This window comes from Scomber japonicus, chromosome 10 (assembly GCF_027409825.1).
Source record: "Scomber japonicus isolate fScoJap1 chromosome 10, fScoJap1.pri, whole genome shotgun sequence".
Taxonomy (NCBI): domain Eukaryota; kingdom Metazoa; phylum Chordata; class Actinopteri; order Scombriformes; family Scombridae; genus Scomber; species Scomber japonicus.
Window position 1 is genome coordinate 15,171,054 of NC_070587.1, and position 27,858 is coordinate 15,198,911.

At 38.2% G+C, this 27,858-nt stretch overlaps 2 protein-coding genes across 4 annotated transcripts; one reads left to right on the plus strand and one right to left on the minus strand.

The window, feature by feature from the left end:
* LOC128365780 (protein tyrosine phosphatase type IVA 3) lies at nt 1-27,657 on the plus strand. Of its 2 annotated transcripts, XM_053326358.1 has the most exons (8): nt 1-425; nt 542-697; nt 23,048-23,543; nt 25,260-25,397; nt 25,599-25,691; nt 25,817-25,947; nt 26,599-26,673; nt 27,225-27,657. In XM_053326358.1, exons 4-8 carry the CDS (start codon nt 25,302-25,304, stop codon nt 27,340-27,342), a joined length of 513 nt encoding a protein of 170 aa, XP_053182333.1. In that variant the 5' UTR covers nt 1-425; nt 542-697; nt 23,048-23,543; nt 25,260-25,301; the 3' UTR covers nt 27,343-27,657. The 2 variants fall into 2 exon arrangements, with proteins under 2 accessions (XP_053182333.1, XP_053182334.1); XM_053326359.1 differs by lacking the exons at nt 1-425; nt 542-697 and adding an exon at nt 20,303-20,319.
* LOC128365781 (protein NDRG1-like) lies at nt 7,078-14,846 on the minus strand. 2 transcript variants are annotated; one of them, XM_053326362.1, is made up of 13 exons: nt 14,831-14,846; nt 10,989-11,044; nt 10,428-10,533; nt 9,821-9,941; nt 9,648-9,710; nt 9,484-9,544; nt 9,186-9,272; nt 8,957-9,013; nt 8,644-8,810; nt 8,274-8,373; nt 7,952-7,987; nt 7,801-7,852; nt 7,078-7,537 (listed from the first exon to the last, which is right to left on the minus strand). In XM_053326362.1, exons 2-13 carry the CDS (start codon nt 11,037-11,039, stop codon nt 7,305-7,307), a joined length of 1,134 nt encoding a protein of 377 aa, XP_053182337.1. In that variant the 5' UTR covers nt 11,040-11,044; nt 14,831-14,846; the 3' UTR covers nt 7,078-7,304. The 2 variants fall into 2 exon arrangements, with proteins under 2 accessions (XP_053182337.1, XP_053182338.1); XM_053326363.1 differs by lacking the exons at nt 10,989-11,044; nt 14,831-14,846 and having other exon boundaries at nt 9,177-9,272; nt 10,428-10,530.
* Nucleotides 27,658-27,858: the final 201 nt, after the last annotated feature.

Genomic DNA, 27,858 nt, shown 5'->3' on the forward strand with positions numbered 1-27,858 from the left:
TTTTTTTTTTTTTTAACAAAACACAGATGTTTTTTTTGTTGTTGCTGCTCTGCATGACAGAAATCCTCCTTTGGTTTGGACCTTTGCACCTACCAGAGAAACAGAGAGGGGTGGTTTCGGCCACTGCACCACTCTCTGTTAGGAATACAAATGACTCCGCCGTGTCAAAATGACCCACCTTTTACTATCATTTATCCAGAATATTTCCACAGAAATCCGAACACCAGATACCCATAATACAACCCCGCGTTTAGCATTGCCGTTAACCCCATTGTCTGTGTCTGTTACCCCCTTTAATGCTAAGCTAGCTGAGCTAACGGTGGGCTATTCCCACTCAATCCGCCCCCGACAAAGATCAGCACTCACCGACTTCAGCTCCGCAGCCCGGTCCGCACCCACTCCTCGTCACCGGCCACCCTTTTCCAGTCAGTATGTTTGACTTTCACACATACGCCCGTTGATATTAGTGCCGGCTTGCTGACTGTATCTGTCCGTCCTGGGTCCCTCTCTGTCTCTCCCTGTCTGTTTTTGTCCTCAACAGCGCCGTGCCCGGTTGTCGGTGTCACTGACGCTGCTGCTGCTGCTGCTGCTGGAGCCGGAGCTTCTTCAACATGGCTGCAGCTGGCAGGACGGACTGACAGGAGGATAGGGGCCCAGCGTGGTCAATACTACTGCGGGGGTTCCCACATATTATTAGGTAAGACCCCCATTACACATTACAGTATTGTATTAAAGTATAATTGTGAGGTGCTTATACTTTAGGCTACTTGAGTATTTCTATTTGATGCAATTTAATACAGCCACTCCTTTAGATTTAAGGGGGAAATATTGAATGATGAAGATTTGACACAATGAATAATATAACACATTGTTAAAGATGAAACCAGTTGTTTTCTAACTTTTTGGCTTTTGATTTCTTAAAAAAGTCATGGTCACATTTCAGATGTCTATGTGTTGTTAAAAGCTCCACCAAATAATATTTCCCTCTAAACTTCTCACATGGTTTAATTTCAATAAAATGTTAAATGATCCAATATTTCACCAAAAATCAAAGATTAGAGAAAAAGTTCCAAAAACTGAAAACAGATTTATGTATCAGAACTTTGTTTTTTCTTCCTTTCTCTTCTATTAATCATCTCATCATCTCAGATTTATCTGGTGACCCCTTGGACCTGACCTGAGAATTACTGGACTAAACTAGCTAACTGTATATAAAGTAGTTGAAACTAGCTCCACCTCCAGCAGCTACAACATGAACATGCTGCTTACACACTGATGCTTCGGTATTAAAAGTCTAATTATATCATATATAATAATATATCAGTCAAAGGGGCCAAACCACTACTTTTACTGCAATACATTAACTACATCAAGCTCAGAATGTACTTTTACTTTAGTATGATTTTTCATGCAGGACTTTTACTTGCAATGGAGTTTTTTTTTTTTTTTTACATTTCTGTATTGGTACTTTTACTGACGTAAATGATCTAGATACTTTTTCCACCACTACTAAATTAATAGATCACAGATTGTCATCAAATTGATAAATGTGATAGGGTGCCTAAAGTGGTTACCTGGGAATCATACATTTCTGAAAATATGAGGAATTATTGTTAGGACTTTGCAGTATGGCACAATGTGTTCTTCTTCCAGATGATGCAACTGCTGTTTTGTTCTTTCTCCCAAAACATATAATTGTAATCCATTCATTTTCATCTTCTGAAGGTCCACAAGTGAAAGAGTCAGAAGCCAGAAAAGTCCAGTTTCAAGGTTCAGTTCATTCAGCAATAAAATAATAGAAATAACAGTGATCAATCAAGAAATTAATATCCATGGGAAATATATTTGAGTTTATCCTTTGATGAACAGAAATGTGATCAGATTTCCAGCAACTTCTAAATAATACCAAGAGATCTTAGGGTAAGGCTCATACACTCATAATTGTTTTACATTGTTTCTACTAGAACCCAAGTGGATTATAAAGCCTGGTCTAAAATACTGTGCAAGTGATTAAGTATACTGGTACATGTGCTATGGACAAAAATCAATATTCATCAATTCTGAATGATATTTCACATGTTACATTGTTAATGTCATAAAACTGCAGTTTATATTCTGTCCAAAGCTTTATATAACAGGAGACTATAAGGTGTTTGTGATTGACCAACAAATTCTCCTCAGAAGCTGAACGCCTGGAGAGCCTCCTTTTGATGACTAACTGGGTTAGGAAAAGAAGATGCATATGAAAGGTTGTCATATAAGATGCAGGACAGGACAGAAAAATACCTCTTTAAGTGGGCCATGTATGTTTCTTTTTATAAAAGCGTCAGTGTAAAGATGGCATGGAATCGCACTGGATTTGATTTTTATGTGTGAGATATGCTTTTGTATAGGCTCCACTGTCTTTTTATTTATTATCTTTTTTCAGAGTTGTATTGTCTCTTTTTGTCAGTAGCTTTATAAACATGTCACTGCATGCAGGTTGACCCCTTTTGTGTCCTTGTTGGGCTGGATGAACAAGTTTGAGTTGATTTGAAAATGGATTGTATCATGTTCCGTGTTAGTACTGATGTTATATCATGATAAAAATTACAAGGCTTAAAAAAATAAACAAATACCCATGACATAAGAACATGCATAAACACGACACAAAACTATATACCACAATTACAAGTAAATTTCAAACAGAAGTGAGAAAAACATACAGCAAAGCAAGCAAACAAATTGTGAAACCTGTGAGGCCTTCAACAAAAATAAAACTAACTCAAATGGCTTAAATGTGCTCATTCATCACGTATTATTTATTTTTAGATGTGAGGGTTTGTCTGGTCAGCTCCTTAGTATGAAGGTGAAACTGCAATTGTCACTGTCAAACAACCACACATTTTGGTATATGATAATGGCTATGCGCCTCATCAGTGAGTTAAATAAAAAGCTGTAACTGAGCTGCAGGCAGGGATCAGAATAGTTTTGCTGTAGGTAAGGGGATAAAAGTAGTGGGGGTCACTATAAACATCTGTGAACAGAATAGTCATTATGTCATTGTGTAACTGCCGAGTGAATCTGAAATTAAATTGCTGTCCTCTTTGTCAGACCCACTTCTGACTGGTAATCACTGTGCTGGCAGGGCAGTCATCAGACAAATCACAAATATCCACCAATAAAACTGGAAACTTGCAGGAGGCAGAGTTTTTATTCTGCAGCCCAGTGCACCAAAGCACAGTGAAATGATACAAGGAACTAAATATTGTACGTGTAAGAAACCATAGCCGTGCCGAGTTGATGTCTCATGTTTAAATAAAATCATAAGAAGTTTCTGTTATATATTATTCAGCATACTATCATAATGTTAGGCAAACAAAAGAGGCTTTGAAAAAAAGATGCAACCCCCCCTCCCCCACATGTACTCAAAGTTACTGTGGCTTTGATGCTGATTGCCATTATGCCTTCTTGGGTCTGTGTGTCTCCTCTATTTGCGGTCACAGCCTAAAACAATCCATCCACTAACAGGCCTACACACACAGTCCCACCTACACACACAGTACATTCATGTGTGCAGCAACTATCCACACAGACACAGTTCAAAGATTATTGTAATCAACAGAGAGGAGCGATGCAAATTATGTGGAGAAGAAGGGTAACACAGAAGTGGATTAAAACCCATGACGTCATATGGTATGCACTGGGCCAGCAGTATAAATACAGTTTCACAGTTGGCAGTCACACCACTTGGCAGCAATTGAATACACTGTATGCATTAAAACCCTACTGTTGATGCTGTATAACACACATACTGTATCTATTATTCTGCTTCATTAACTGACCAAGCCAGATCCCCGCTTATCTGGTTCAAATAATGGACATGGTCAAAATGCTGTGTCAGAAGCCAAATAAAGTGTTTTACTCTTAAAAATGTTATACTAACTGATGAAAAAGAGGAAGCCTATTTATGGTCATGAGGTAATTTTGATTTACTTCAGTTACTTAAGGATTTTAATTTTTACACTACTCCCTTTATTTAGTGTGGTATTCAAACAGAGGTTTACTCCAAGAATGACCGAAATGCAGAGACTGCCTCAAGCTGCTATGTTTGCATGCTCAGCACATAATTAGATTCATGGAAAGACATTAAACAGGACCAGCAAACGAATGAATGAATGAATTTCATATAGTATATGAATGTCAAACTATTATAAAAATGCACTTTCATGCAGCCCTCTGGGGAATAACAATGGTGAATATGAACCACAAGTCAAAAGCCAAAAAAACACTGGTCTAATCTTTAACAAAGTGTTGTATTTTTAAAGATTTATTTTGGGCTTTTTTGCATTTATTTATATAGTAGCTGGCAGAGAGGCTGGCAGGAAACAGGAAGAGAGGGAGGAATGACCTGCAGCATAGGTCCCTAGTTGGATTTGAACCAGGTATGCTGTGATTACATAGCATGTGCTCTACTCACTCAACCACCAGGGTGCTCCCTGTAGTATTGTATTTTATCCATTCTGTCAAATCTTCACCTGGAGAGTAAAGCTGTCAAATACATGTTGTTGAGTAGGAAGTACAATATTTCCCTCTGTAATATAGTGTAGTGGAAGTATGAAATAGCATTAAATTGAAATACTGAAGTACGAGTACCTCAAAAGTGTACATAAATACAGGAATTGAGTATGTGCCTTGTTCCTTTCCACCACTGACCACGTGATATTAAAATGATCCACAATGTTGTGCTAACTGAATGTCATAGATGCTTTCTATATGATGTGAGTGTAATTGTTAAAATGCTTTGAACATATGGATAGGACTGAGTGTAGTGTGATTTGAGTATTATTAGGCTACATAACGGTGGTGCACAGATTAAGAGGACAGAGCTCCATCTAGTGGAAAAATTGGAGAAGTACATCATGGTTTGTCTCTAGGGACAATGTCTGTTATCTATCTCTAATACATGTACGTATTGATTCAACATATATTTGATAACTTACTTGTTTTCAAACAAAGTATCTTACTTATTTTATGTTGGCGCAACTCACCATCTTTAATTACAAGTGTTTATGTTGTCACTTGATTGTTGTCTTCTACTAATATCACTTACATAGAAATGTCATCAGTAGTCAGGGTGGAAATAGGTGGGATTTAGGTAAGTCAAATTTCTTTTGGAGCTCAGTAAAGGACATAAAAGTCCCTTGATCATAAAGGTCCTTAAATTTAGTTATCCCTTTGTCACACCAAGACCGAAAGGTTAAATCAGTGCATGAGGGTAGAAATAGATGATTATTCACTATGGGGGAGAAGTCTGAGGCTCTATGAAGGCCTAGGTTTTTCGTGATTTGAATCCAGATTCTAATGGAATTAATTACCACTGGGTTTGAGGTGACGTTGGAGGCAGGTAAGGGAGCTGAGAGCAAACCAGAGAGTGAAGCGAAATTTTAGAAGAAGCGAGTTCCATATCAACCTACGCGGGGCAGCACTCGTCAATTGTGTCATTAATCCAGTATAAAAGTTTATGGATATTACAAGACCAATAATAATGTAAGAAGCTGGGCAGTGCCAGGCCGCCAAGCGCTTTGGGAAGCTGTAGCACTGATCTCCTGATGCGTGGATTTTTATTGCCCCATAGTAAAGAACTTATTAATTGATCGAGTGATCTGAAAAAAAGACTTCTTAATCAGGACGGGGATATGTGAAAAAATATATAAAAACTTGGGTAAAACAACCATTTTAACCAAATTAACTCGGCCTACTAAGGATAATGGAAGGTTAACCCACCTATCAAAATCCAGTTTACATCTCTCAGGGAGGGGAGAGAAATTTTTGGAAAATAGTTGATCAATTGAATTAGTAACTAACACCCTAAATCCGACCATAGCATATTTGAAAGGGAAAAAATTCTGGGGTATATTTTCTGAAGAATTGATGGGAAGTATTTCGCTCTTGTTGAGGTTCAGCTTATAGCCTGAATAGGACCCAAATTTGTCGAAGATATTGAGAACCACAGGGAGAGAAGCAGCTGGATTGGACAAGTATAAGAGGAGGTCGTCGGCCTATAACGACAATTTACAAACTTTTCCCGCTCGGGTGATGCCCTCAAACCCACCCTCCTGACATAGCCAGATAGCTAGAGGTTCAATAGCTAGGGCAAATAAGAGGGGGGAAAGAGGGCAGCCCTGCCTGGTTTCTCTATAAAGGGGAAATGGGATACACTGGAGTCCATTTGTATGGACTGAGGCAACTGCACTAGCATAAAGCAATTTAATCCAAGAAATAAAATCCAAACTGAAACCAAATTTCTGCAATACAAAATAAAGATACCTCCACAATTACAATCTTGATAGTTTTTTTTATTGTTATTTATTTTATTATTTAAAGGCAACATTTTGCAGTTGAAGTGAGAGGGCAACTATAAGGTTTCTATATAGCGATAAATGTCCAAGTGGTCAGATTGTACTGTTTTTCACCTGCAGTTATAATAAATGAGGACCAGATTGATGCTTATTTACAGTAAAATGTTTAATATATCACAAGAAATAATTACATCAAGTTATCTGTTTAAATGATTGAACTGAGTGTAACACAATAATAATAATAATAATAATAAAGTCACTTTATTTCCCACAGGTTTAAAACATTTTATGAACTAAAACTTCATAACAAAGTCCTGTAGTTAATATTACACAGCTGTCATCGTTATGCATAAACATTCCTACAGTTATGAACATCCAGCTGTTACACTACAGAAAATGGTTGAAATAGTCCATAAAAAGCCTATATCTTTACACTTTGATTTTACTAATTATACATGAATATGCATGAGTTTTGCATGAACCCATGTCAGCCTAAGAATAGATGTCAGTGAATACATTTATGCTTTCATGATTATCTCATGTGGTGTATATTATTAAAAATATTAGAGAACAGGGAAGCCTGCAGCCAAATCTCTAGTACAAGATCAGGGGGCAGGGGAGAGACTATGCGAAGAAAATAAAGGAAAGTAGACATCAATACATTGTACAGGGATAGGTACATCAACAGGGATAGGAAAACACATAGGTAGAGAAACAGGTAAGGACTTGAGGCTATAGTTAATAGGCTGAGGAGGAGGAGAGTGGTTACATGGAGAGACTAGGAAGCCAGGAATAGACGGGAAAGACACAGAAGCTCACATATATATGAGTATATAGAATGAATAGTGCAGATGAAAGGGCATGGTAGGATGAAGAGGGCAGAGGTAGGTAAATACAGTATGTAGGATAAGATAGTGAGGTATAATTTGAGTTAAGTGCATGGGATTTAGGGCAGAGCGCGCTCTAGCACGCCACTTCAGTGGACTTTGCGATGCTCTGATCGATGTGATTGTTGGAGATGCCCTCCATAGAGACATCAGTGTGTGAGCGCCCACGCTTGTCCTCTGTGCCGTGTGAGAGTGTCCGGCCACGCTGCAGCTCGTTGGTGTGTGAGCGGCTCCGAGAGCCATCGAAGGATGTGATGCTGGAGCTGGAGGTTGTCCGGGAGCGAAGTCTGGTCATGCTGGCACTGGACACTGGAAAAGGAAGAAAGACAGGCATTTAGTATTCTGCATATGGATTTTAATACAAGTTTTATTTTACATACCGCATATAACTGAATGTTGAGCCGCCATAGCTAAACATCGTCCCACCTGAACTCTCTGTTCACTTATGGACAGAGTGCCACCTGTTGCAGCTACTTCATATTCAAAGCGAATCATTTTAAGCGCTGGGATCTGAGATGTAGCAGGTTTTATTTAAGATTAGGTTAGTTAAAGGTTAAGGTTTAGTGACTTACAGTATCCCATGCCCTGGATGAAATATTTCAAGGCTTCAATCACTTTGGCTGGCTGTTGAGAGAGGAATAAAGTAAAATAAAAATAAGAAATTCATTTTCCAAACAATCCAGAGTGGAGATTCTTCCAGTATGATAAAATGTGTCAGCATACCTGATCCACTTGAGGAAGTCCTCCACAGTCCGCCATCTAGTGGGGCAAAGTATAAAGGTCATGCTTCAGTCTCAAATTAATCCTTTATGAGGCATCAGCTTGATGTACTTTTAGTTGAATGAAGTACAAGGTGAAACTTTTACTGTAAGTTGATATTTGCCAATAAAAGATTGGTTTTAGTCATTTCTTCATAAGTTAGCAGACCCTGACTGTGGTTAACACCCAGAAAAGTGCTCTACATACAGTTGTAGTATATAATCAAGGAGGGATAATTAAGGATAGGTACTTATTTATTTTTTATAATTTGGTTTGGATTTGTTACCTTGAGCAGTGTTGTCTTTGTGGGGTCGAGTTTGGAGTTGCAGTCAACCACAGCCTCCACAACTGGAGAATGATCTCCTACAACCAGCAGGGTGGCACACCTGTAAACCGACATAGACATATCAAATAAGCGGAAAAGCTAAGACACATGTTTGTTATTTGAGTGGCTGAACCCAGCTGCAGAGATGCAAGTCCCCTGAAAAGGTTACTACCTCTGAGGGTAAAATAAGTGCAAATAAAATCCCATTTTAACTGCCCTATTTTCTAATTACAGAACAAATTTAGCAAAAAATTTCTTCTTGTATAATATCTGATTATTCATTTTTATCATCCCACCGATATCTACTTCAAAGCTCAAGTGTTGTACTAACTTGAGTGTCCTGGCATTGATGTTTCCTCCAGGAATAGGCCTCTCCACCTCCAGAGCGTTGCGGCTGTGGTAGGAGCGGATGAACTGACTCACATTAGTCTGGTTCATCGTTGTTGTTATGTGGTGACGGTATGTTGCTATGAGGTCATGGTTGGTCTCGATCTCCTCCTGAAAAGTCAGTTTGAAAGTAAGATGGAGATTTAAGATTTAATAGACGTATGAAGTATGTAGTAGTGGTAAGAAGTATGACTTTATCACAGAATAAAGATTTTATTAAGTTGCATGTTTCCTCTCCTGTTGTTATGATAACTTACCTTTCCAAATAAGTGTGTGATAACTGTGTCGGGGAGAGTGTGGGTCCATTCAGTGAGCTATAACACACACAAACACCAAACAAATCAATCAAATTCAATTCAATATGCCCTAGTTCCAATGGTTGTGTCCAAAGTTTGACAATATTTGATAGAAATCTCAAACCTCAGTCAGCAAACAGGTCAAGTGATCCACACATACACAGTCACACACTGATCACACAATACTGACCTTGTTTGCAACACTATCCATTAGTCCATCAGCGCTGGGGTTGACGTTGATGAGAACCAGTCCATCCACCATATCAGGGTGATTCAGCTATACACACACACACAAAGACACCCACAGTATTGATTAGTGATTGATCTAAAGTGTAGCTTAATTTGAACTGGAAGAACTGAACAATAACTCTAGCACAGATATAATATGTGTATGCCCATTTACACTAAGAACCACAACCAAGATTTATGCTTTAGTTTTATGCTCTCTTTCTCTCATATTCAAATGGGATTTAGAGACATGAACTCACAGCAAATTTAGCCAGAACGTAGGCTCCAGCTCCAACTCCCATCCCAATCACACTACGCAGCCTAAAAAAAAAACAGAGAAAAGGTCAAATGTTAATATAAAGGAGACCTTTGGTAAGTATCAGATTAAGTCAGAGAAACCTGAGGAGTATCAGATCTGTCTTACCCAAAGTGTTTGAGGACAGCGGGCAGTGCTTCAGACAGCTGGTCCATGTTAGGGTAGGTATACCTGAGGGATCAAATGTCAACATAACTGTCAGCAGGTGTGGAGTTCACTCACTATGAAACTTATGTCTGTTCATATGGAGAATGAGCCTGAGAATATTAAAGACTACTGACGCAGAAGGGAGAGTTTTAGCTCCCTCGTGTTGTCCCGGTGCTTCAACATGGCAAACAGGCAAATGTTTGACGATTTCCCGCATGTCCTCATGGTTGAACAGAGGCTCAAAACATGACTTGTCTGCAGATAGAGAAAATACAAAAGAAACCAGTTTTATTATAACTGTTGACTGACTGTTTTTAGGTTGTCTTAATGAATAAACAATAAAGTAATATAACAGCAATCATACATTGATTATTCTTGAATAAATGATATTCAAACTTTATATTGTTTAGTTGTTTAAAGGAAATAAGATGCAAGAAAAGACATTTTGATGTGTTCAAGCAAACTAAGAGATTTGAGTTTTGTGTGATGAATCGTTAAGATGTTTACTTCAGGGACATGATGATGATGTCAGAAGAAATTTAGTTTTTTGAATTAGCTGATGTAAAAGAAATCAGATTATATGTCAGTGTTAGCCTGGATACATCATTTGATTTATGATCAAAATTTGTGTTCAGTTTCTGTCACACTTGCAATTTCTTTCACACAAGTGTATATTCTTATACATATCAGATATGTGTGCAGGATATAAACACTGTCTGTAGGCAAAGAGGTAAGACTTACGGTTCAGTCCAATATCATGATAAGTCAGGATGACAGGTCGGTTTGCCCGTGGCGTCCCTGTCATGATGCAGTGGACCTTCCCATATGTAGTGTCAATGTGCTCCTCCTGAAACAAATACAGATAAGCTTTCACACATTCAGATCATACAGACATGGTGCTAGATTATGTCTGAGTGTGACATCATGAACCACAGTGCATTTGTATGAGTGCACTACTGTACTGACATGAACTACCTTTTCTTGAGGACAAAGTAGAAAATGCTTAATAGCCAAAATGTTAAGGGCTGGTAATTCTGCTAAACTTTTAAATGCAGAAAAACTATTCTGTGCACAGAAGTGGCTTTACAGTGAACACTGTTTCTGAGTGTACAGTGGCATAAAATGTTTAATGGCAATTCAAAGTGCTTCTTTATATTTACACTGTGAAATAAACCCAGACATTGATGTAAACAATACAACAACCAACTAATCATTTGTAAAATTCCTTTGCACAAGGATTACAGATTTAACAGAGGATCTAACGTCACAGTTAATTTCAGCTCTCTGAGAATGAATACTTACAGTGATCTGGGGCTCAAAGACAGAGTCACCCTCGTTATCCTCCAGGACCATGGCTGCTGGTGCAAAGTAGACCAAAACTGAAAACCGACACAAACAAGAGAGACGTACAGTAGATGTTCAGTAGATGCAGACCAGAAGTCCTCCGTGTAATATAGATCTTTGAGCCTATGACTTCTTCTTGGTATTTGAGGCAAATTATTTTTCTCCCAGTAAACCCTTCTCCTGCTGGGTGCTGTTTGTGTGTGAAAGACCATTTGTTTGAGCTGGTTTATATACCCACCGACACTGATCTGCCACTAAGCTCTAACTCCAGCCTGGCATACATGTGGCCAACTGGCCTCTTCCTGTTTTAATCTGCTACAGTGTCAGACACACAGGGAATTAAGACCAGGACATTTACTGTACACAAAAAAAACATTTCCATGCATCCTAAGTCTCTTTGAGGAAAACAGACATAATATAATATATAATGACAGATTTGAACAATCAGTTTATGTGAATTATAATCATGACATTTGCACTTAAGCATTTAATAGTTTATTTTTCAAGTACAAAAACCGAAACCAGCCAAACTATGTTATTTATTTAGGCAAATGTATGTGACTCCCTGTAATAAGTAAGGTTATAAACTTGGTACTTGGGAAAGTGAATCTAAATCACAGGTAAACTTTGTTTTTGCTTGTGTTGTGTCAGGGGAATCACAACAAACTTAGCCAAGTTATGAGCAGGTCAGCTGTCTAATCTCAGTGAACCACCTGTTCCTCACAGCAAAGCATTCTGCTTCCTGCAGTTCAGGTAACCTTGACCCTCCTGCTAACTTGGTATAGCTTCATTGTATAGCTACTTTGAGCTCTGCATGTTCCTACACGGCACTCCAGCTGAAATAAACTATATATAGGCTAGGACTATAGTCTAGGACCTTTTAAGTCCAACAGGTTGGTCAATACTAACCTTGAGAAAGTCAAACTTTGAGTCACTGTAGGATATATTTGCTAATATTGTATATTTTTACCTCTTTCTAATCTGTTTTTAAAAGAAGACTTGTGGTTCAACAAGTAATGACATTACTGATAAATCTTTAAATGTTTGAGAATGAAATGATAATGTGATGCTTTAGTGGAATACATATTTTCTTAGTATAGCATTAAACATGTGGTTAAAAACATTGTTTGTTTTTGATGCTTTGAATTGAATTGAAAAAGAAAAAAACCCCAACAAATTTCATAAAAACAAAACAAAGAAGGAGGTGTGGGGGAGGATGTCATGTGATCTGAAAAGCTTTGTTTACAATCAGTCTCTCTATCAAGCAATGCCAGAGTATGTCTGAATGCATTATAATTCCTAGAAAAATAATGTTAGATATTTTCATTAACACTGTTATTTACCATCTACAGAGTACCAGTAGTCTCAAAATATTTTTTTCCCCCAGTAGTTTAGGTGTCAGTCTCAGCAGTTTTATATTCGTGTCAGTTAAATATCTTGACTGTCTTGACTGGGAAAGACAGAAACCAATAGGTTATGAGGTTTAAATATTTTATATATTATAATATTAAAAATGTATGTATTGGTACTTTTAAAAGCAGGTACACTAGGTCAGAGATTTCCACATTGGCAAATGCATTCCATTGTCCAGGATAAAGTAATTACTCTTAAATGAAGTGGTGTTTCTCTCATGATGGCAGAAGGTCAAAGGTTTTATGGATTAGATACAGAGTGAGTAAATTAATGAAAGTTTTCCACTCAGTCATGTAGTTCTAAGCAAAGCACTGAATCCACTGTCAATGTCTGCAGACTTTTAATGTCACTTTTAAAGATTTATTGTTTGATTGATGAATCACAATGTGCAAAAGAGGGACTAGATATTAATGTTGGACCGCACTGCAGACAGTAACAGCTGGCTGAGCGGAAACAAAGCAGACTGCTCTTTAAGCATCTTCTTAAAGACATAAAACCACTCCAGGACACAGCAAGTTTAATCCATTTAGTGGTGGCTGAAGAGCAGATGGGTCTTACTCTGCCTCACGTCAATCTGAAGCCATTCTAACATCATACTAACCCTGACTAAGCTTTGGCCTGCTAGCCTATTTCTCCATTGACCTGCACTGCCCTATATTGTCTGGACTGATTTATAAACAAGACAATTTCAGTTGATCACTGTTTTCCTGCTGTGTTTGTGTATGTGTAAATGTGTCACACACTGTAAAAAGAGATTTAACAATAGTGACATTACAGTAAGCAGTGCATCTCGAAGTGTTTCTTTTGTTTTACAGGGACTATATATTACAGTGTCAGTGCAATGGTTCATATCAATGCGCCCTGATACATATACCTTATATTGCTCTCCTCACTTGTAATATTTTCATCCATATATGTCTGCAGCTGGAATTTCTGCCAATTTAAAGACGACATCTGCAGTTTACTGTAATTGAAAATAAAATTCATGTTCAATTTACATTACCCAGAGCTCACTGAAAGTATGTGTGTGTGTATATAATATTCTGTCTAGGTATTTGTTTGTATATGATTTTTTGTAGCAGGTCTGTATTGACATTATACAATGTCTGCTGTGACACTAAAAAAAGATCACAGCAGACATTTTGACTTGTCATAGCAGGAAGGTGGCACTAATTACATTAACGGTGAGCCCTATTCAGGTGTCCCAGTAAACTGTGACAGTGAGACAGTGAGTTGTCAATACTAGGGCCCTGAAATCAAAGCAGCCCTATGGAGTTCAGCCATTTTTAATTTTATTATTTACCAAAAAAAAGAAAAGCCTACTGTCTTTAATGTGTTGTGTTGACAGCACTGCTCCACTGATTTCACCAAAACTGATAAAGTCACTGGCATAAAGTCTACATGTTTCAATGAACAGATGTTATCAGTTAGGATGATTATGCTAACTAATATCACCCCCAATCTTCTGCTATATAATAAATTATACAGAAATATGTAATACAACAATTCAATCTACATATTATTTGTACTGAGAGTTTTTATTTTTTACATTAATCACACACACATTAACCATTTAATGCTGAAATTATTTTAAAAAGTTAACTCAAAAATATGTGAGTTCTCTGTCACTCAAGCTAATAAGCTAATGAGGACAAACTCTGCACCTCTGTGTCACTTCCTTAAAGAATCCACTAGATGGAGTTTCATGTCAACTTTCTGCATGCTGCTTGTAAACTGGTGGCTTGAAGGTCAAGATTTCATTACACTGACAAACCTTGTTTTTGACATCACTGTTTCTTACTGTTAGACGTTTTTGTATTATTTGAAGTTCTTTTATTTTTGCTGCTTACTTTACTTGCACACAAACCATTACAACTTCCTCTATTAATTTGAGATATGAGCTGTGTGACTATTGAGTGTGATATGAGCTAAATTCAGCTTCTCAATATCACATTTTATTATTGTTTATAATTAGGCATAAATGCCTGAATGATGGCTCAGAGGAGCTCACGTGGCTCAAGTCAGTGACTATTTCTTGTGTGCTCTGTACCTTGGCCTAACTTGACCTTTACACACCCACTCAGTAATTTGGCAACTTTGAGAATATCTAACAAGGAATTAATGGGCTAATTTGGAGATTTTCTGTCATGTAATCCCACATGGGTGTTGAAGTATCTTTTCCACAACAGAAGGCTTGGATGGTGAGATGGAAAGTGAGGTCTGACAGCTTGAAGTCTCAGCATATGGTGCAGTGATAGATGAGTTACAATTACTGATGTATAACCTCTTTTGTTATGAATATTTTGTGGGTCTTTGCCTCTGTAACCACAGACTGCCTTAGGGCACACCACACTTTCTTCTTTCTTAATTTACTTACATTAAAGCACCAGGCTCAGATATAATTTTTTTTCTTAAAGATACATATATCCTGTAGCATAATAAAGTTGTACTGTCATGCTGACAACTGGTTGTCATGGTAACCACTTAGTCTTCAGGTGAAAGTCCTGCTGTCTGAGTCTCATCTTTCAAAACACTCTAATTATACACACAGCAGCTGCTGCTGCTTGCCACATGCTTGACTGTGTGTGCATTTGTGTTTTTGTTGTAAGTGTGTGTGTGCATGTGCATGTGTTTGTGTGTGGGTATGTCTTAAGTCACTTTCAGGGACACAAACCAGTCTTAAAACCAGTTGATTGGGGGTGGCTTATGCAACTGTGCAAAAGCTTTCCCCAATTGATAACATGCTGGTTTTTAGGTCAGTGATTAAGGTTAGGTGGTTATGGTTAGGGTTGGGGTGGGTCCCCAAGAAATGAATGCAAGTCTCTGTAAATACCCCAAAAGTGACTTAAGCAAACCTGTGTGTTTGTATGTGTGTGTGTGTGTATGTGTGTGTGTGTGTGTGTGTGTGTGTGTGTGTATGTGTGTGTGTGTGTGTGTGTGTGTGTGTGTGCGCGTGCATGCGTATGTGTGTGTGTGTGTGTGTGTGTGTGAGGGATCTTTATGTGAACCTGGCCTTGGAAAGTGTGTACGTGCGTGAGCGTATGACTTCGTCTGTGAGCATGATTCAGAGGTCAGTGGTTTCCAACCTTTTTGGCTGTGCACAGTATCTACTTGTGGACCGTCTTCATGGCTCCATATGTCTACAAGTTATGACCAGGTCTACCAAAGATGTGATATTTTTCCCCTGTTTTATTGGAATCACTATTAGAGACTTCAAAAGCTGCAAATATTAGAGGAACATTTGATTTTTATAAATGACATTTTGTTGTTTTGTTGTTTGTTTGTTTTTTCTTTTTTCCCTTTTCATATCCTGGTAAATAATGAGTACTCATATATATCTGTATTGTGTCATATTGTTTTGCATCCCATTGCACAGTATTATAATACATAGAGTTGATTAAACCACTTTGTAATACACCCAAGACTCCTTCATCTAAGCTACAAGCCAAAACTTTAAATAGATGAGGTGTAGGAATATATGTATGAAAATCTTAGCACAGCTCAAAACAGGATGCCTATAAAAGAGTGTTTGCATAATCCCTCAAAGACCCAGCATGTTGGTGATGCACCTGCTGCTGCATTATATTACTTAAAACTGAAATCTGCTTATTCTTATGTGAAACGACAAATGGCATTTTACAGTTTAATAGATATGGGAGAAACTATGCTTCCTTTTCATATCCAGTTTCTTCCTAGTTGCTCAGGGAATAACATAGTATTTCACACTGCTGCATGAGTGGTATGCCTGTGGGACAGAATTACAAACTACTCCGGGGTAGCGAGACACATCGTGTAATTCTATATATCAATGTGGTAATTTGGTGTAAATGTTCACTTCGCCTTCACTGCCACCTCAGGCAGTCAACCAGAGTGAATGACACAGAACTAAATGTAGCCTATGTATATGTCTGTTGTTTGAAGGTGGATTTATGAGAAATTTCTGAGTAGTTAACAGATACATATCTGTAATTGCTTTGTAATATAAACAGTTTCTCTTCATAGTACTAATTGTTGTAATCAGTGGAAAACACTTATCATAGCAGTTTTAATAGTGACAGTAGTAGTCATTGTAGTACTGTAGCAGCTGCGAGATATACTGGTTATGTCACTGTAGGCCAGCCAATGTTATTTTAATTCAAGCTATGTTTGTGTTCATCAGACAGAAATACAACAGTGAGACTAGAAGCTACTGAGCGAGATTAGAGATCCTCTATTTAGGTAATAGGAGGTATAAATAACACCTATCACTGCACAATGCCAAGAACAGCTTAACAAGAAGTATTTAGTTAATCAACAACAGGGGAAAAAGCACTCAAATGAAGTAGGAATAATAATCTAATAAACACTCCAGCAACATTGTGAACCTGTGGCATCTATGACTTTTCATGTCACATAATATTGTTTGAATCTGTTCTCTATGGCTACATGTTTATTCTCACTGACCATTATCATGATGCATTAACAATATAACCGATGAGGAACAGAAATTCACAGCATCAATCAGGCACCTGACTGTTATTTTAAGTCATTGTCATAGTTTGAAAAATTGTGAACAACACAAAGCGTTATCTTTTAGACTGAAAAACATGTCACACCCCAAGATACACAAACTTTGGCAATATATGAATGTTGTGCAGGATTAATGTTTTTTTCTGCCTTCCTGGGTTTGGCTTGACATATTTGACTTAAGATCAAGAGATGTAAAATGCTCACATTGATTATGCAACAACTAAATGTCAACACTAAAAAGAGACATGGCTTTAAATGATCTCTATTTACTTTATGTTTGGTTTATAAAAATAAGACTAGAGCTCTTTGTTCCTGTTTCTCCATAGTGTGGTAAAAGAATTTACTGCTCAAGTTTGTGCTTGGTAGCCTGTGCATTTCATAACTCTTGGAAGGAGGCCACAGCAGGCGCCCGAAGTGTCCTTTAGGCTTCTCAAAAAGCACAAGACTGCCAGCTGAGGGTTGACCTACAGGGTGTCAGCTCACATTTCCAGAAACCATTGCAGCGACCATGTTTAGGCCAGCGTGCTGCTGTTTGTAGCTTCAAAACAGATGGTAAACTGGAGCTGACTGGTCCGCCAGAGGATCGGATAGAGCCCTCAGAGGAAGAGTATGTGGATCTGAAAAAAACAATTACCACAAACAGAGATTGCATTATGTCACAAGTGTACATTTAATAAACATTTTATTGTTGACGTACAAAGGAGTGAAAATTAACTGACTTAAATCAATTTCAGTGTGGAACACACATGGCATAGTTCAAGACACTAAAAAGTTTTCACAACCTTTAAGTTTCATCAAATATTTCACACATGGGAAGTCTGGGCTAAAGAGCTCTTTTTGAGATTTGTTTTTTATTTTCAAGGACAAAGTCTCAACATAGCATAGTTTACATAAAAACACACATAAACACACACACATAAAAATTGGTATGAAACATGATGTGTACAAAACATGTCATACAGTAAATTGCCAAATGAGTGATCAGACCTAATGAAAATATTTTCTGTCAAACACTTTTATTGTATCTATATTGGTAATTGTGTTCTTCTGTTGTATTCATAACTATGAAAGCAGTTTTTTTGTAATTGTTATGCCAAACTGATAACCTGTATAATACTTCATTAGTCAGCCTTACTCTGAAATCAATAAGACCCAATGACCCTTATCATATCTATAACTCCAGTAATGTTTGTAGTCTCAACTATTAAAAAACAATATTGCATTATAAAATAGAGTTAGCAGACACATACAGTACTTAGTGTTTTGCATGTCATGGTTCCATCTCTCCCCCCATGTTCTGGTCTCTCTCAACTACATTCACACAAATACTGATGACACCTGTGTAATGTGCAGTATGTCAAAGAGCCATATTCACTTCTATTCTATGTATAGATTTAGTTTGAAGTCAAAGTCTTCATTACAGGACATTAAGGCAAAGTTCTGGGCAGAAACCTGTTATCCTAAGTCATGTAACAAACACAGTGTCAGCTTTGAGAGAACACACATACACACTGAAAAAAACACTTCAGCTATGAGCAGCATGTTCATTCAAAATTTAATTAAATTTCTGCAGCCCATCCAAGTAGTGCTGCAGCTAATTTTAGCTATAAGAGGTGTTTTTTAAAACTGTGCGTGGGTTAAAAGTCATGTTAACCTCCACTCAGAGTGATTGATAGTGAGGTGAGGCCCCAGCTTGTTCTGTGCCTACAGTATGACTGCCTTGTGACTCTCTGGACTCACATACATACCATAACCTTGCAGAACAACTACAAAAGCAGACAACTCACAAAATAATCCTGAAAGAAAAAAAAAAGAAAAACTGCATAGATTTTATGGAAACTTGGATCAATGACTGTAATTGTGTCTTACAATATTCACCTTTTCTGTTTCATTTTTGGATGCACACACTGATTGATGCCCTGTGGCAACAACACAGTGACTTAATCGTTTGACCGTAGAAAAACAAACTAGTTGGCACTATTGACTGTTAACGAAAGTTAATTCCATGAAGTGGGACTTGAAGATTTGAGTTGTCCATTCTGTCAGATTGCTCAAAGGACCGTCTATTTTTAGCTTGTTCAGGGAGGGGAAGGGGGTGGGGGTGGAAGGGAAGACAGGAACGCAAGAGAGGGTCCAGACAGACATGTCATAGCAGACAATGTTCAGGAGACACAGCAATCTCACAAACTATTTTAGTGATATTTGAGAGAAATGTGTACGAGAATCATCAAATGAATTATTGCGTTCAAATGTACCAGTCTGAATTGATATAAAATCACACGTTACTGGCCTCTTTCACTGAACCTTGTAATTATCAACCTTTAGGAAGGGGCGAGGAGTGGGGAGGCACTTCGTCTTCACTCACTGAGTGCCTGCTGGAAGAAGGGAGGGAGAAAGGAGAACAGTGTATGAACAGGAGGAAAATGAGGAGGAGGGGGGAGTGAGGCTCTTCTCCTCTCTCTAAGAGCATTAACTGTAGAGTGTTCTGGTGGTGACAGGGCTGTCAGGGTCAGATGGCTGCTCAGCCTGATTAGACCAGCTCACTGCAGATCCTCAGCCCAGCACACTGCACTGCTACAGCAAAGCAGAGCTACAGATTGCTATATACAGTACAACACGCCTCAGCTGGGCATACCAGCTCAGGACAGGGAAGACAGGGAGAGCTTTAAAGTTCAGTGCTGTAGTGGAAAGAGCCACAGGTTGTTGCAGATAAACTTCACTTTTTTGCTACTTTTCTCGCATAAAAAAGGCTGACAGCTGGTGGACTTTACTGTAGCAACAAGACAGAAGAACTGATGTTTAATCATTGTTAGGAGATGACATTCAAGATCTGAGAGGTAAGGATAAATGTTCATGTATGTTTCTGTTTGTTCCTGAAATATTTCATATAATTAAATAGTATTTCTGATTGGCCAGCGGTGGGGCAGGACGGTGGTGTCCAACAGGTTTTGTAACTTTCGAGAAGATTGTCTTGATGTGGCAGATAATGGATATAGATACAACTGAAAGAATTTCCATAGAAACTCTTTCCCATCGGTAGTGGTATTAGAGATAAAACAAATCAGTGAACATCACTGGGACAAGCTGGGAATGAAACAATAGAGGTGCACTAGCATTGGAGACTGTGGTTTCCACAAAAAAATGATGTGTCATAGAATCAGTCTCTAGAACAGATACAGCTATAAATACAGCTGCAGGTATTCAGTGCCTACAGGGGTTTACTATAACAGGCAGTCAGCTGGTTGTGTGTCAGCACTCAAACTGTTGTAGGAGCTGCTGCTGCTGCTGCTGTAGCAGGACTTTGGTGTAACTCCCAGTCAGTGTGGTTTGTGGATCTCTCTGTTCAGCAGCCAAGCTGTCCACTGAGGTAAGCGGGAAGGCTGTGTAGGCTTACAGAATTAATTCAAGTATAAGCATTTAGCACATCTCCTTTTTCAGAGTGACTTGTGATCTACGCTGCTACAGAAACCCTCTTCTGTACAGTGGGTGTTAACTGGAAGTCAGTGGTGATGTGTGCACTTAAACAGGATTTGTCCTATTTGAAGCTACTACTAACCTGCCTTATTGCTGTCTTTACTATTAACCCACAAGCTTAATGTTTTATTCAGCCTTACACTGCAGGCACTTGTAGACAAGTTTGACAGCCCAACATGCCTCTAAAGTAATATTGAGATCCATTTTTAACCTCTTTAGGTCCTGGCCCAGCCTGTGACGACCAACAGTGGATGCACCTGTTTTTACAAACCAAATTACGCTCTAAGGTAACAGGGAAGATCGGCTTTACAGTTTTAATTGGAGTTTCTGCTGCTGTCATTTCCTTGACATGCTTCAAATGAAGTCACTCTGCGATATATCAGCTAAATGTCTGAACTGACTGCAGTTGTATTTATAAAGAGTTAACATGTTCCTTTTGTTTAGAAGCTGAGTTTTTACTGTATTGACTGTTTTTTCTCATGTGTGACAGTCCCTACTGTCCTGTCCTCTGTGTGATACACAGTCATTACTTTTTAGCCCATGTGTCTCATTGGAGGTTTAATTTGCTATTTTGTCGTGCTTGTGTTATGTGAGGCTTTACAAATAGAGATGACATTTCCATAAATCATTTGCATTGTAAAATGTTGACTAAATGGAAAATGATTGACCTCTATCCTGATTAGTGGTAACACAGGATAATTTCCTAATTATAGATAGTCAACAACCTGGAATAGACTGCGCTCTTATGGAACATTGAGCTAGTAAGTCGGCATGTGATTATGAAGACAGAGAGATGGAGAGAGAGAGAGAGAGAGAGTGTGTGTGTGTGTGTGTGTGTGTGTGTGTGTGTGTGCGTGTGTGTGCTGCTGAGGTGAAGAGGTGACCAGAGATTACACAGATTACCTCTGGGCTTTCCCTGCTTGTTTGGGCATGTGAATAACAAAAGGGTTACATCTTTGACCACCTTCCGTCATGTTTACATTACCGCAACACGACCCCCCCCCCCCCCCCCCCCCTCGCCACACACACACACACACACACACACACACACACACACATTTTGGGGGAGATACTTTCTAGGTCAACTGTAAGGGAATCACGTAACTTGACCTTCTTTTGAAGTTGAACTTCCACTTGCTACATGTATTCTTGCAAGACGCACCCAAGTTGGAAGGGGACATTTTAAACACCCATCATTATTAAATTCCATTGTTACTGAACTGTAAAACCATCTTACAGCCAAAGACAATCTGCATTTACAAATATTGTATTTTATTAGGTTCATGAGTAAAGTTGCTTTGTTTTGACTTCTAAGAAAATGTCACAGACCTGGATTACATTACTTATTAACTTTTGAGGAAACTATATTATAATTGTTTTCATCCTTACACTACTTTATACTTACCTGGACTGAATGTAGCAGATGTGATTTTATAACAGATACATTGGACCAATAGAGCATGTAGCTGATCTTAATTTACTTTAGGATCACAGCATAAGGCAAATAAGCTATAAAACACTCAGACAGGCCAAACCTAAATTATAAATTATACAGACCAGAACTAAATACTGTGTAGATGTTTATGTCACATACTATAGACACAAATCCTCTGAGCCTACATCAAACAGAGGCAGTACTTTTCAGATTTTGTCTCTTTTTTTTTCTTCAGACCAAATTGAATTTTGTTGACATTGTGCAGGCTAATCTAATACAGTTTTCCACATTTTGTGAGCCACATCATGTATTAGATTTTCCATCTCATGCTGCATCTGTCATCTGTAGCCCAGCTTTGTTGTCTACTCCCTGCAAGTAGAAAATCATTTTTAATACAAAGGTATACAATGTGGTTGTTTAATTTGAGAGACTTAAGTTTCAGTTACATTGTAAGGATCTCACTTATAATTTGATAATTTTGCATAAATCCTCGCAGACAAAGCAGAATACAAGTTATTTGCAAATATGTTTCTAAGGCAATACTCTTCATATATGGCAGCCTTGGAAAAATGTTATTATTATTATTATTTTAAAATGCTGTAAATTATTACAGGGATCAAATAACCTCAAAAAGTCCTGGTTCATTAACTGGCTAGGACTGTAGTTTTGTACTATCCAAAAATGCTTGTAGACTTGAGATATTATTTTGACCTTATGCTGAGTGATTTCATGTAGGATTCATTGTATTCTTGAGGGCCACAAGTAGTAATCACCACTGCTAACATCACAACAACATCATTTTCTGAAATAAAACATCAACATTCAGGGGAAAAAACAGGGGGAGAATAGTTCACACAGAAAATGGCATATATTTAATTAGTGTGTCATCTGATCACAAGACAAGATGTGTCAAGATCTGGAAGGTTTGCTCATCTCTGCTTAACAATTTCTTGAGAGAATTCCTGTAGATACTATCAATATATTTATAGCGTTTCAATAAAAGCATTAAAAATGTATTCGTGTGCATTTTTATGCATTTATCTCTGTGAATGAGTCATTAGTATATTTGACTGTTTGGGCTACCTGTACAAACAGCTGGATTAGTGAGAATTTGTTACTTATTCATTTCTGCTTATCTTAGTGTGTTATTTAATTAGTTAATTTTTTGTGTTCTTTTTTATTGTAGAATCGCTGGTTGATGGAGTTTGTGCGGCGGAGTGGTGACTACTGCCACGCCCAACACATTTAGACCCCATCTGGGATGAAGCTGCACCATGCAGTCTTGGGACCCTAAACCCTGAATGACCATTCCCTCTCAACCTCTGACCTATCCAGCTAATGGGGTAACAAGTGGAGCTTCGACACTGGAAGCTAAACTGGAGAGAGAAATAAAGAGAGAGCTACTCGGACAGACAGAGAAGGACTAAAGCAGTGACAATCAGAGATAAAAAACAAAGACACTGATACAGAGAGCTGGGACACTGTTGCCTCTTGGACTATACGATACAGTCGACCGATGGGATAAGAGAGTATTCGAGACAACAGGAGCTCAGAAAATATCTTGAACTGCTACAGACAGTCTCGTAACAGGAAGTTACACAACAAACAGGAAGTCGAGAATCACCTTGACACCTGATAAAAGTTGAAGAAACAGCAGCTAACTGCTTCAGCTGAAGCTTAAGGTGAGTGGGTCACCAGATCCTGATTAAATAAAGGGATGCACTAAAGATTGTAACTCCTGCACTTTACTGACATAGTCTCTCATTCAACATATGACATGGTGAAAACATAGGTTTTCTGCGATAGCCTATAAATAATTTTAATACTTAAGTCAGTGTTGGCTGAAATAAACCTTCCACTTTGCCTACTAAGGACAGCTTTCTACTGCCCCAGACTTGTGGAGAAATATAGATGACTGACAAATTAAAGAAAAACCAACACATTTTAGTAGTACGGTGTTGTGCCTCAATGAGCCTCCAGAATAGCTTCAGTTCTCCTTGACATAGATTGTGTGAACTCTTGGGTGGTGGTAGAGATCTCTGTCTAACACACTGGTCCAAAGTCTTCCATCAGTCTTCAACAAGGTAGATATCTGGTGACTGCAAACAGTCTAGCATATGATCTACATTATGCTCATACTCATCAAAGCATCCAAAGCATCCAGAGACCCTTTGTCTCCTGTATTAAAGCATCTGCATTTTATCGAATGTACTGCACACTGTGATATGAATCAGCTGTATTAGCTATGGCAAGCCCCTTTATGCCCAATGTCTTTACTGGCTCAGTTCATTCACATTTAGTTGCATTCCTCGTTTGCATGTGATATCGCCCAAATAGCACTATCAGTACTTTTACTAAAATAGTGGCTGTAGGCACCTCGGGGTATGTGAGTCCTTGATTTAAGATTACTGAAATTAAAATTCCATCCTTAAATACAATCACATCCCTGTTATCTTTAAATGTGAGCAAGAGCAATGCCAGACAACAAGAGGCACTGCTCCACTGACAGTAAACTGACTACTCACTTTATCATGTTTGTTTTTGTTTTACATCCAGTATACTACATACTAACACTGCAAGAAATAACAGCTGAATTAATTTCTCTTCAAGGCCATGTACACAGATGTTTTCACTCTGGTTGATTATACCAGGTTGGCATTGGATGGAGCTGTACTGCAAATCACATGAGGTCCATGCATCAATAAGAATGATAAAGAAGTGAGATGTCAATCAAGTGTAGTTTGTACCCACCCACACAGCTAGACAAAGTCTAATCAAGCAAGCAAATAAGTGAAAACACCTGGGTGGGCATACTGTGGGAGTGTGAGGCCTTTAACTGCTGTATTGCATTGTTTTTCAGCACTGCTGTCCCCGTATTAAGCTTTTTCTCTGTATTATGTGAGACTCACATGCAAGGACAATAACATGTGAACTTGTCACAATTTGTCTATTGATCTTTTAAGACTGTACAAGGTTTTGTTGTCACATCTGAAAACAGATTATAAAGTTGCAGTAATGCACCCTAGAAGAATCAGGCTTGTTATGTTTGCACAGGTTGTGCAGGAAGGGCACCAAAGATCCAGGAGATGATGGTGAATATTTATGGGCAAAGATGATTGCATGTATTGAAGGCTGATGCCAGAATACTCTGACTTATTTCACAATTTAAGATGATTTAAATTGGAACACTTTTTTCCATGTAGTTTAAGTTCCTGAAGCCCATGTGGGGATTATCTTTAACTTCTTATTTCATATTGTATAAACATGTCTCAGGACCTTTTAAAAAGGTTCAGTAAATACAGCTCAATTATTTTGAAAACATGTTCATATATATATATAGAGAGAGTATATTTCTCCTTGACAGCTTATGACTAACAAGTAACTGGTAACACTCAAAGGTCAGAGGACGCCCTTGGATTTCAAAGGTTACACTGGCCGCCATGAATCGTCCAGCTCCAGTGGAACTGTGCCACAAAAACATGAGATTCCTCATCACACACAACCCAACAGATAGCACACTCGGCGCCTTCATAGAGGTAAGAAATGCTTCATTACACTGCAGCTCTTGCAGTGAAAATATAGAATAAGAAAATATGTCAATGTACATTAACACATACTTCATGTATATACTGTATGTATTGTTTCTCCTTATTAATGACATTAAACTAAAATAACAACTTTAACTAATTAAATTGTGTCTTGGCTTTGTTGTAATCTGCCACTCTGGTCCCTTCCAGGACCTGAAGCGATTTGGTGCCACCATAGTGGTCCGAGTCTGTGACATCACCTATGACAAAACACCATTGGAAAAAGATGGCATTACTGTGGTGGTGAGGAGACAACACACACACACACACACACACACACACACACACACACATACATACACACATAGTACATTTCAGCTTCCTGTGACAAAGTGCCAGAAGTAGTCACTGTCCTGCTTCTCTCTCAGGATTGGCCGTTTGATGATGGAGCCCCACCCCCCAGTAAGCTGGTTGATGATTGGTTGGGTCTGCTAAAGAAGAAGTTTCAGGAGGATCCAGGATCCTGTGTGGCTGTTCACTGTGTAGCTGGACTCGGAAGGTTAGAGATCACACAACAATATTTTACCCCCCTTGCCCTAATGTAATTAACTTATATTATAAACACAGCTCCTTTCCTAATGACTGGAAATGTGCCATTCTCACACATATTTTTAAATCTGGAGATTGCCCTGATGCCATTAACTACAGACCAATAAGTATACTGGCAGTACTGAAGTGCTCCTGAGAAAGTTGTCATTGAATAACTGACAACTGATCTTAATACAAGCAATTTTGTTCTACATTGTATGCAATTTGACTTTCGAGCAAATCATTCCACTGAAACTGCTGCCTTGCACTTACAGTAATAGAGCACATTAAATAAAGGCTTGGTAAATGAGAAGTACTTGGTATTGTATTTTTAGGCCTGCATAAAACATTTGGCACAGTCACTCGCAATGTTTTATCAAAACTATCTAAACTTAATTTCTCATTCAGAGCACTGGAATGAATGTCTTCATGTTTATCTAGTAGGATACAGTGTGATAAACATGAAGTGTGCAATGAATGTTTCACAAGTGTCAGTGTTGGGTCCCCTTTTTATTAATGATCTTCCTCAATTGTGTTATAATGTAGAACTGCGAATGTATGCAGATAACACTGTTGTGTACATACATGCATAGCTGAGTTGTGTGTTTGTGTGTGCATACAGGGCTCCTGTGCTGGTTGCTCTGGCTCTGATAGAGAGCGGGATGAAGTATGAGGATGCTATTCAACTCATCAGACAGTAAGTACATTTACATCCTGTATATGAATTCTCTTGCAGAGGTAACACAATATAACGGACTGTTTCTGCTTTATGAATACGCATAATAAAGCATATACAATGAAACTTTTTCGTAATGCACTAAAAAATACCATTATTCACAGCTAGGACAACTGAAAAAGCACATTCATATCTTTGTAACCTTATACTGTATACAAAGAAACCCTTATGTACTAGTATGTTCATAACATGGTTTAAGAATATATATTTTTACACCAAAAACACAACTTCATTTTTGCCTTTTCGTTCTGTATTCCTTCACAACTGTAATTATACAAAATGTAATTAATAAACATGCCTTATTGATTTCCCATTTTCCTATACCATTTAAACAAGAGGATATCTAGAGAAAGAAATTAAATGGAAAGGGATTTATTTAAATTTTAAATTGGATTATACAGTAAGTGATGGGATGTACAGAAGATGTCAGTGCACATAGGGGCACTGAGAACAGCATTTTGAAGTGTAACACCACTGTCTTCCACTATACAATATCTGTATGTGTTTTTCAGGAAGCGCCGTGGAGCTATCAACAGTAAACAGCTGACCTACCTGGAGAAATATCGATCCAAGCAGAGACTCCGATTTAAAGACTCTCACACACACAAAAACAAGTGTTGCACAATGTGAACACACACGCATGCACACACACACACACACACACACACACATTTCCGCACACTCAGACATTTCGTACACCTTGACAAAAAGCTCTCAGGAATTCAACCATACAAGCCTTGTGTCACTGTCACATACATACATACATACACACATACACACACACAATAACATACGGGCTTCAACAGCCTGGACATTTTTGAATGTTTTTAAGCCGTTTCATTAGAAGCCATCTCTGTTCCCTGGTTTGTAATAATTTCTTGTCTTTTAAAGAGCATTATATCAGCATGTTTACTTCAGTAGGTAGTTTACTAAGGAGAGAGGTAGAAAAGATGGGTGAGGAAGAGAAAATCATAAAAAAATACATTTTCAATTTGAATATTCAAGCTTTATTACGTAGTTTAATAAGAGACAGGAAGTCAAGTAAGGGAAGACAAGGTATTCTTGTTAATTTATGGTGCAAGTATGTGCCCACAGAATTACCAGAGTGTCTGAACAGATTTGGTGTTGAATGTTTTTTAAAAAGGC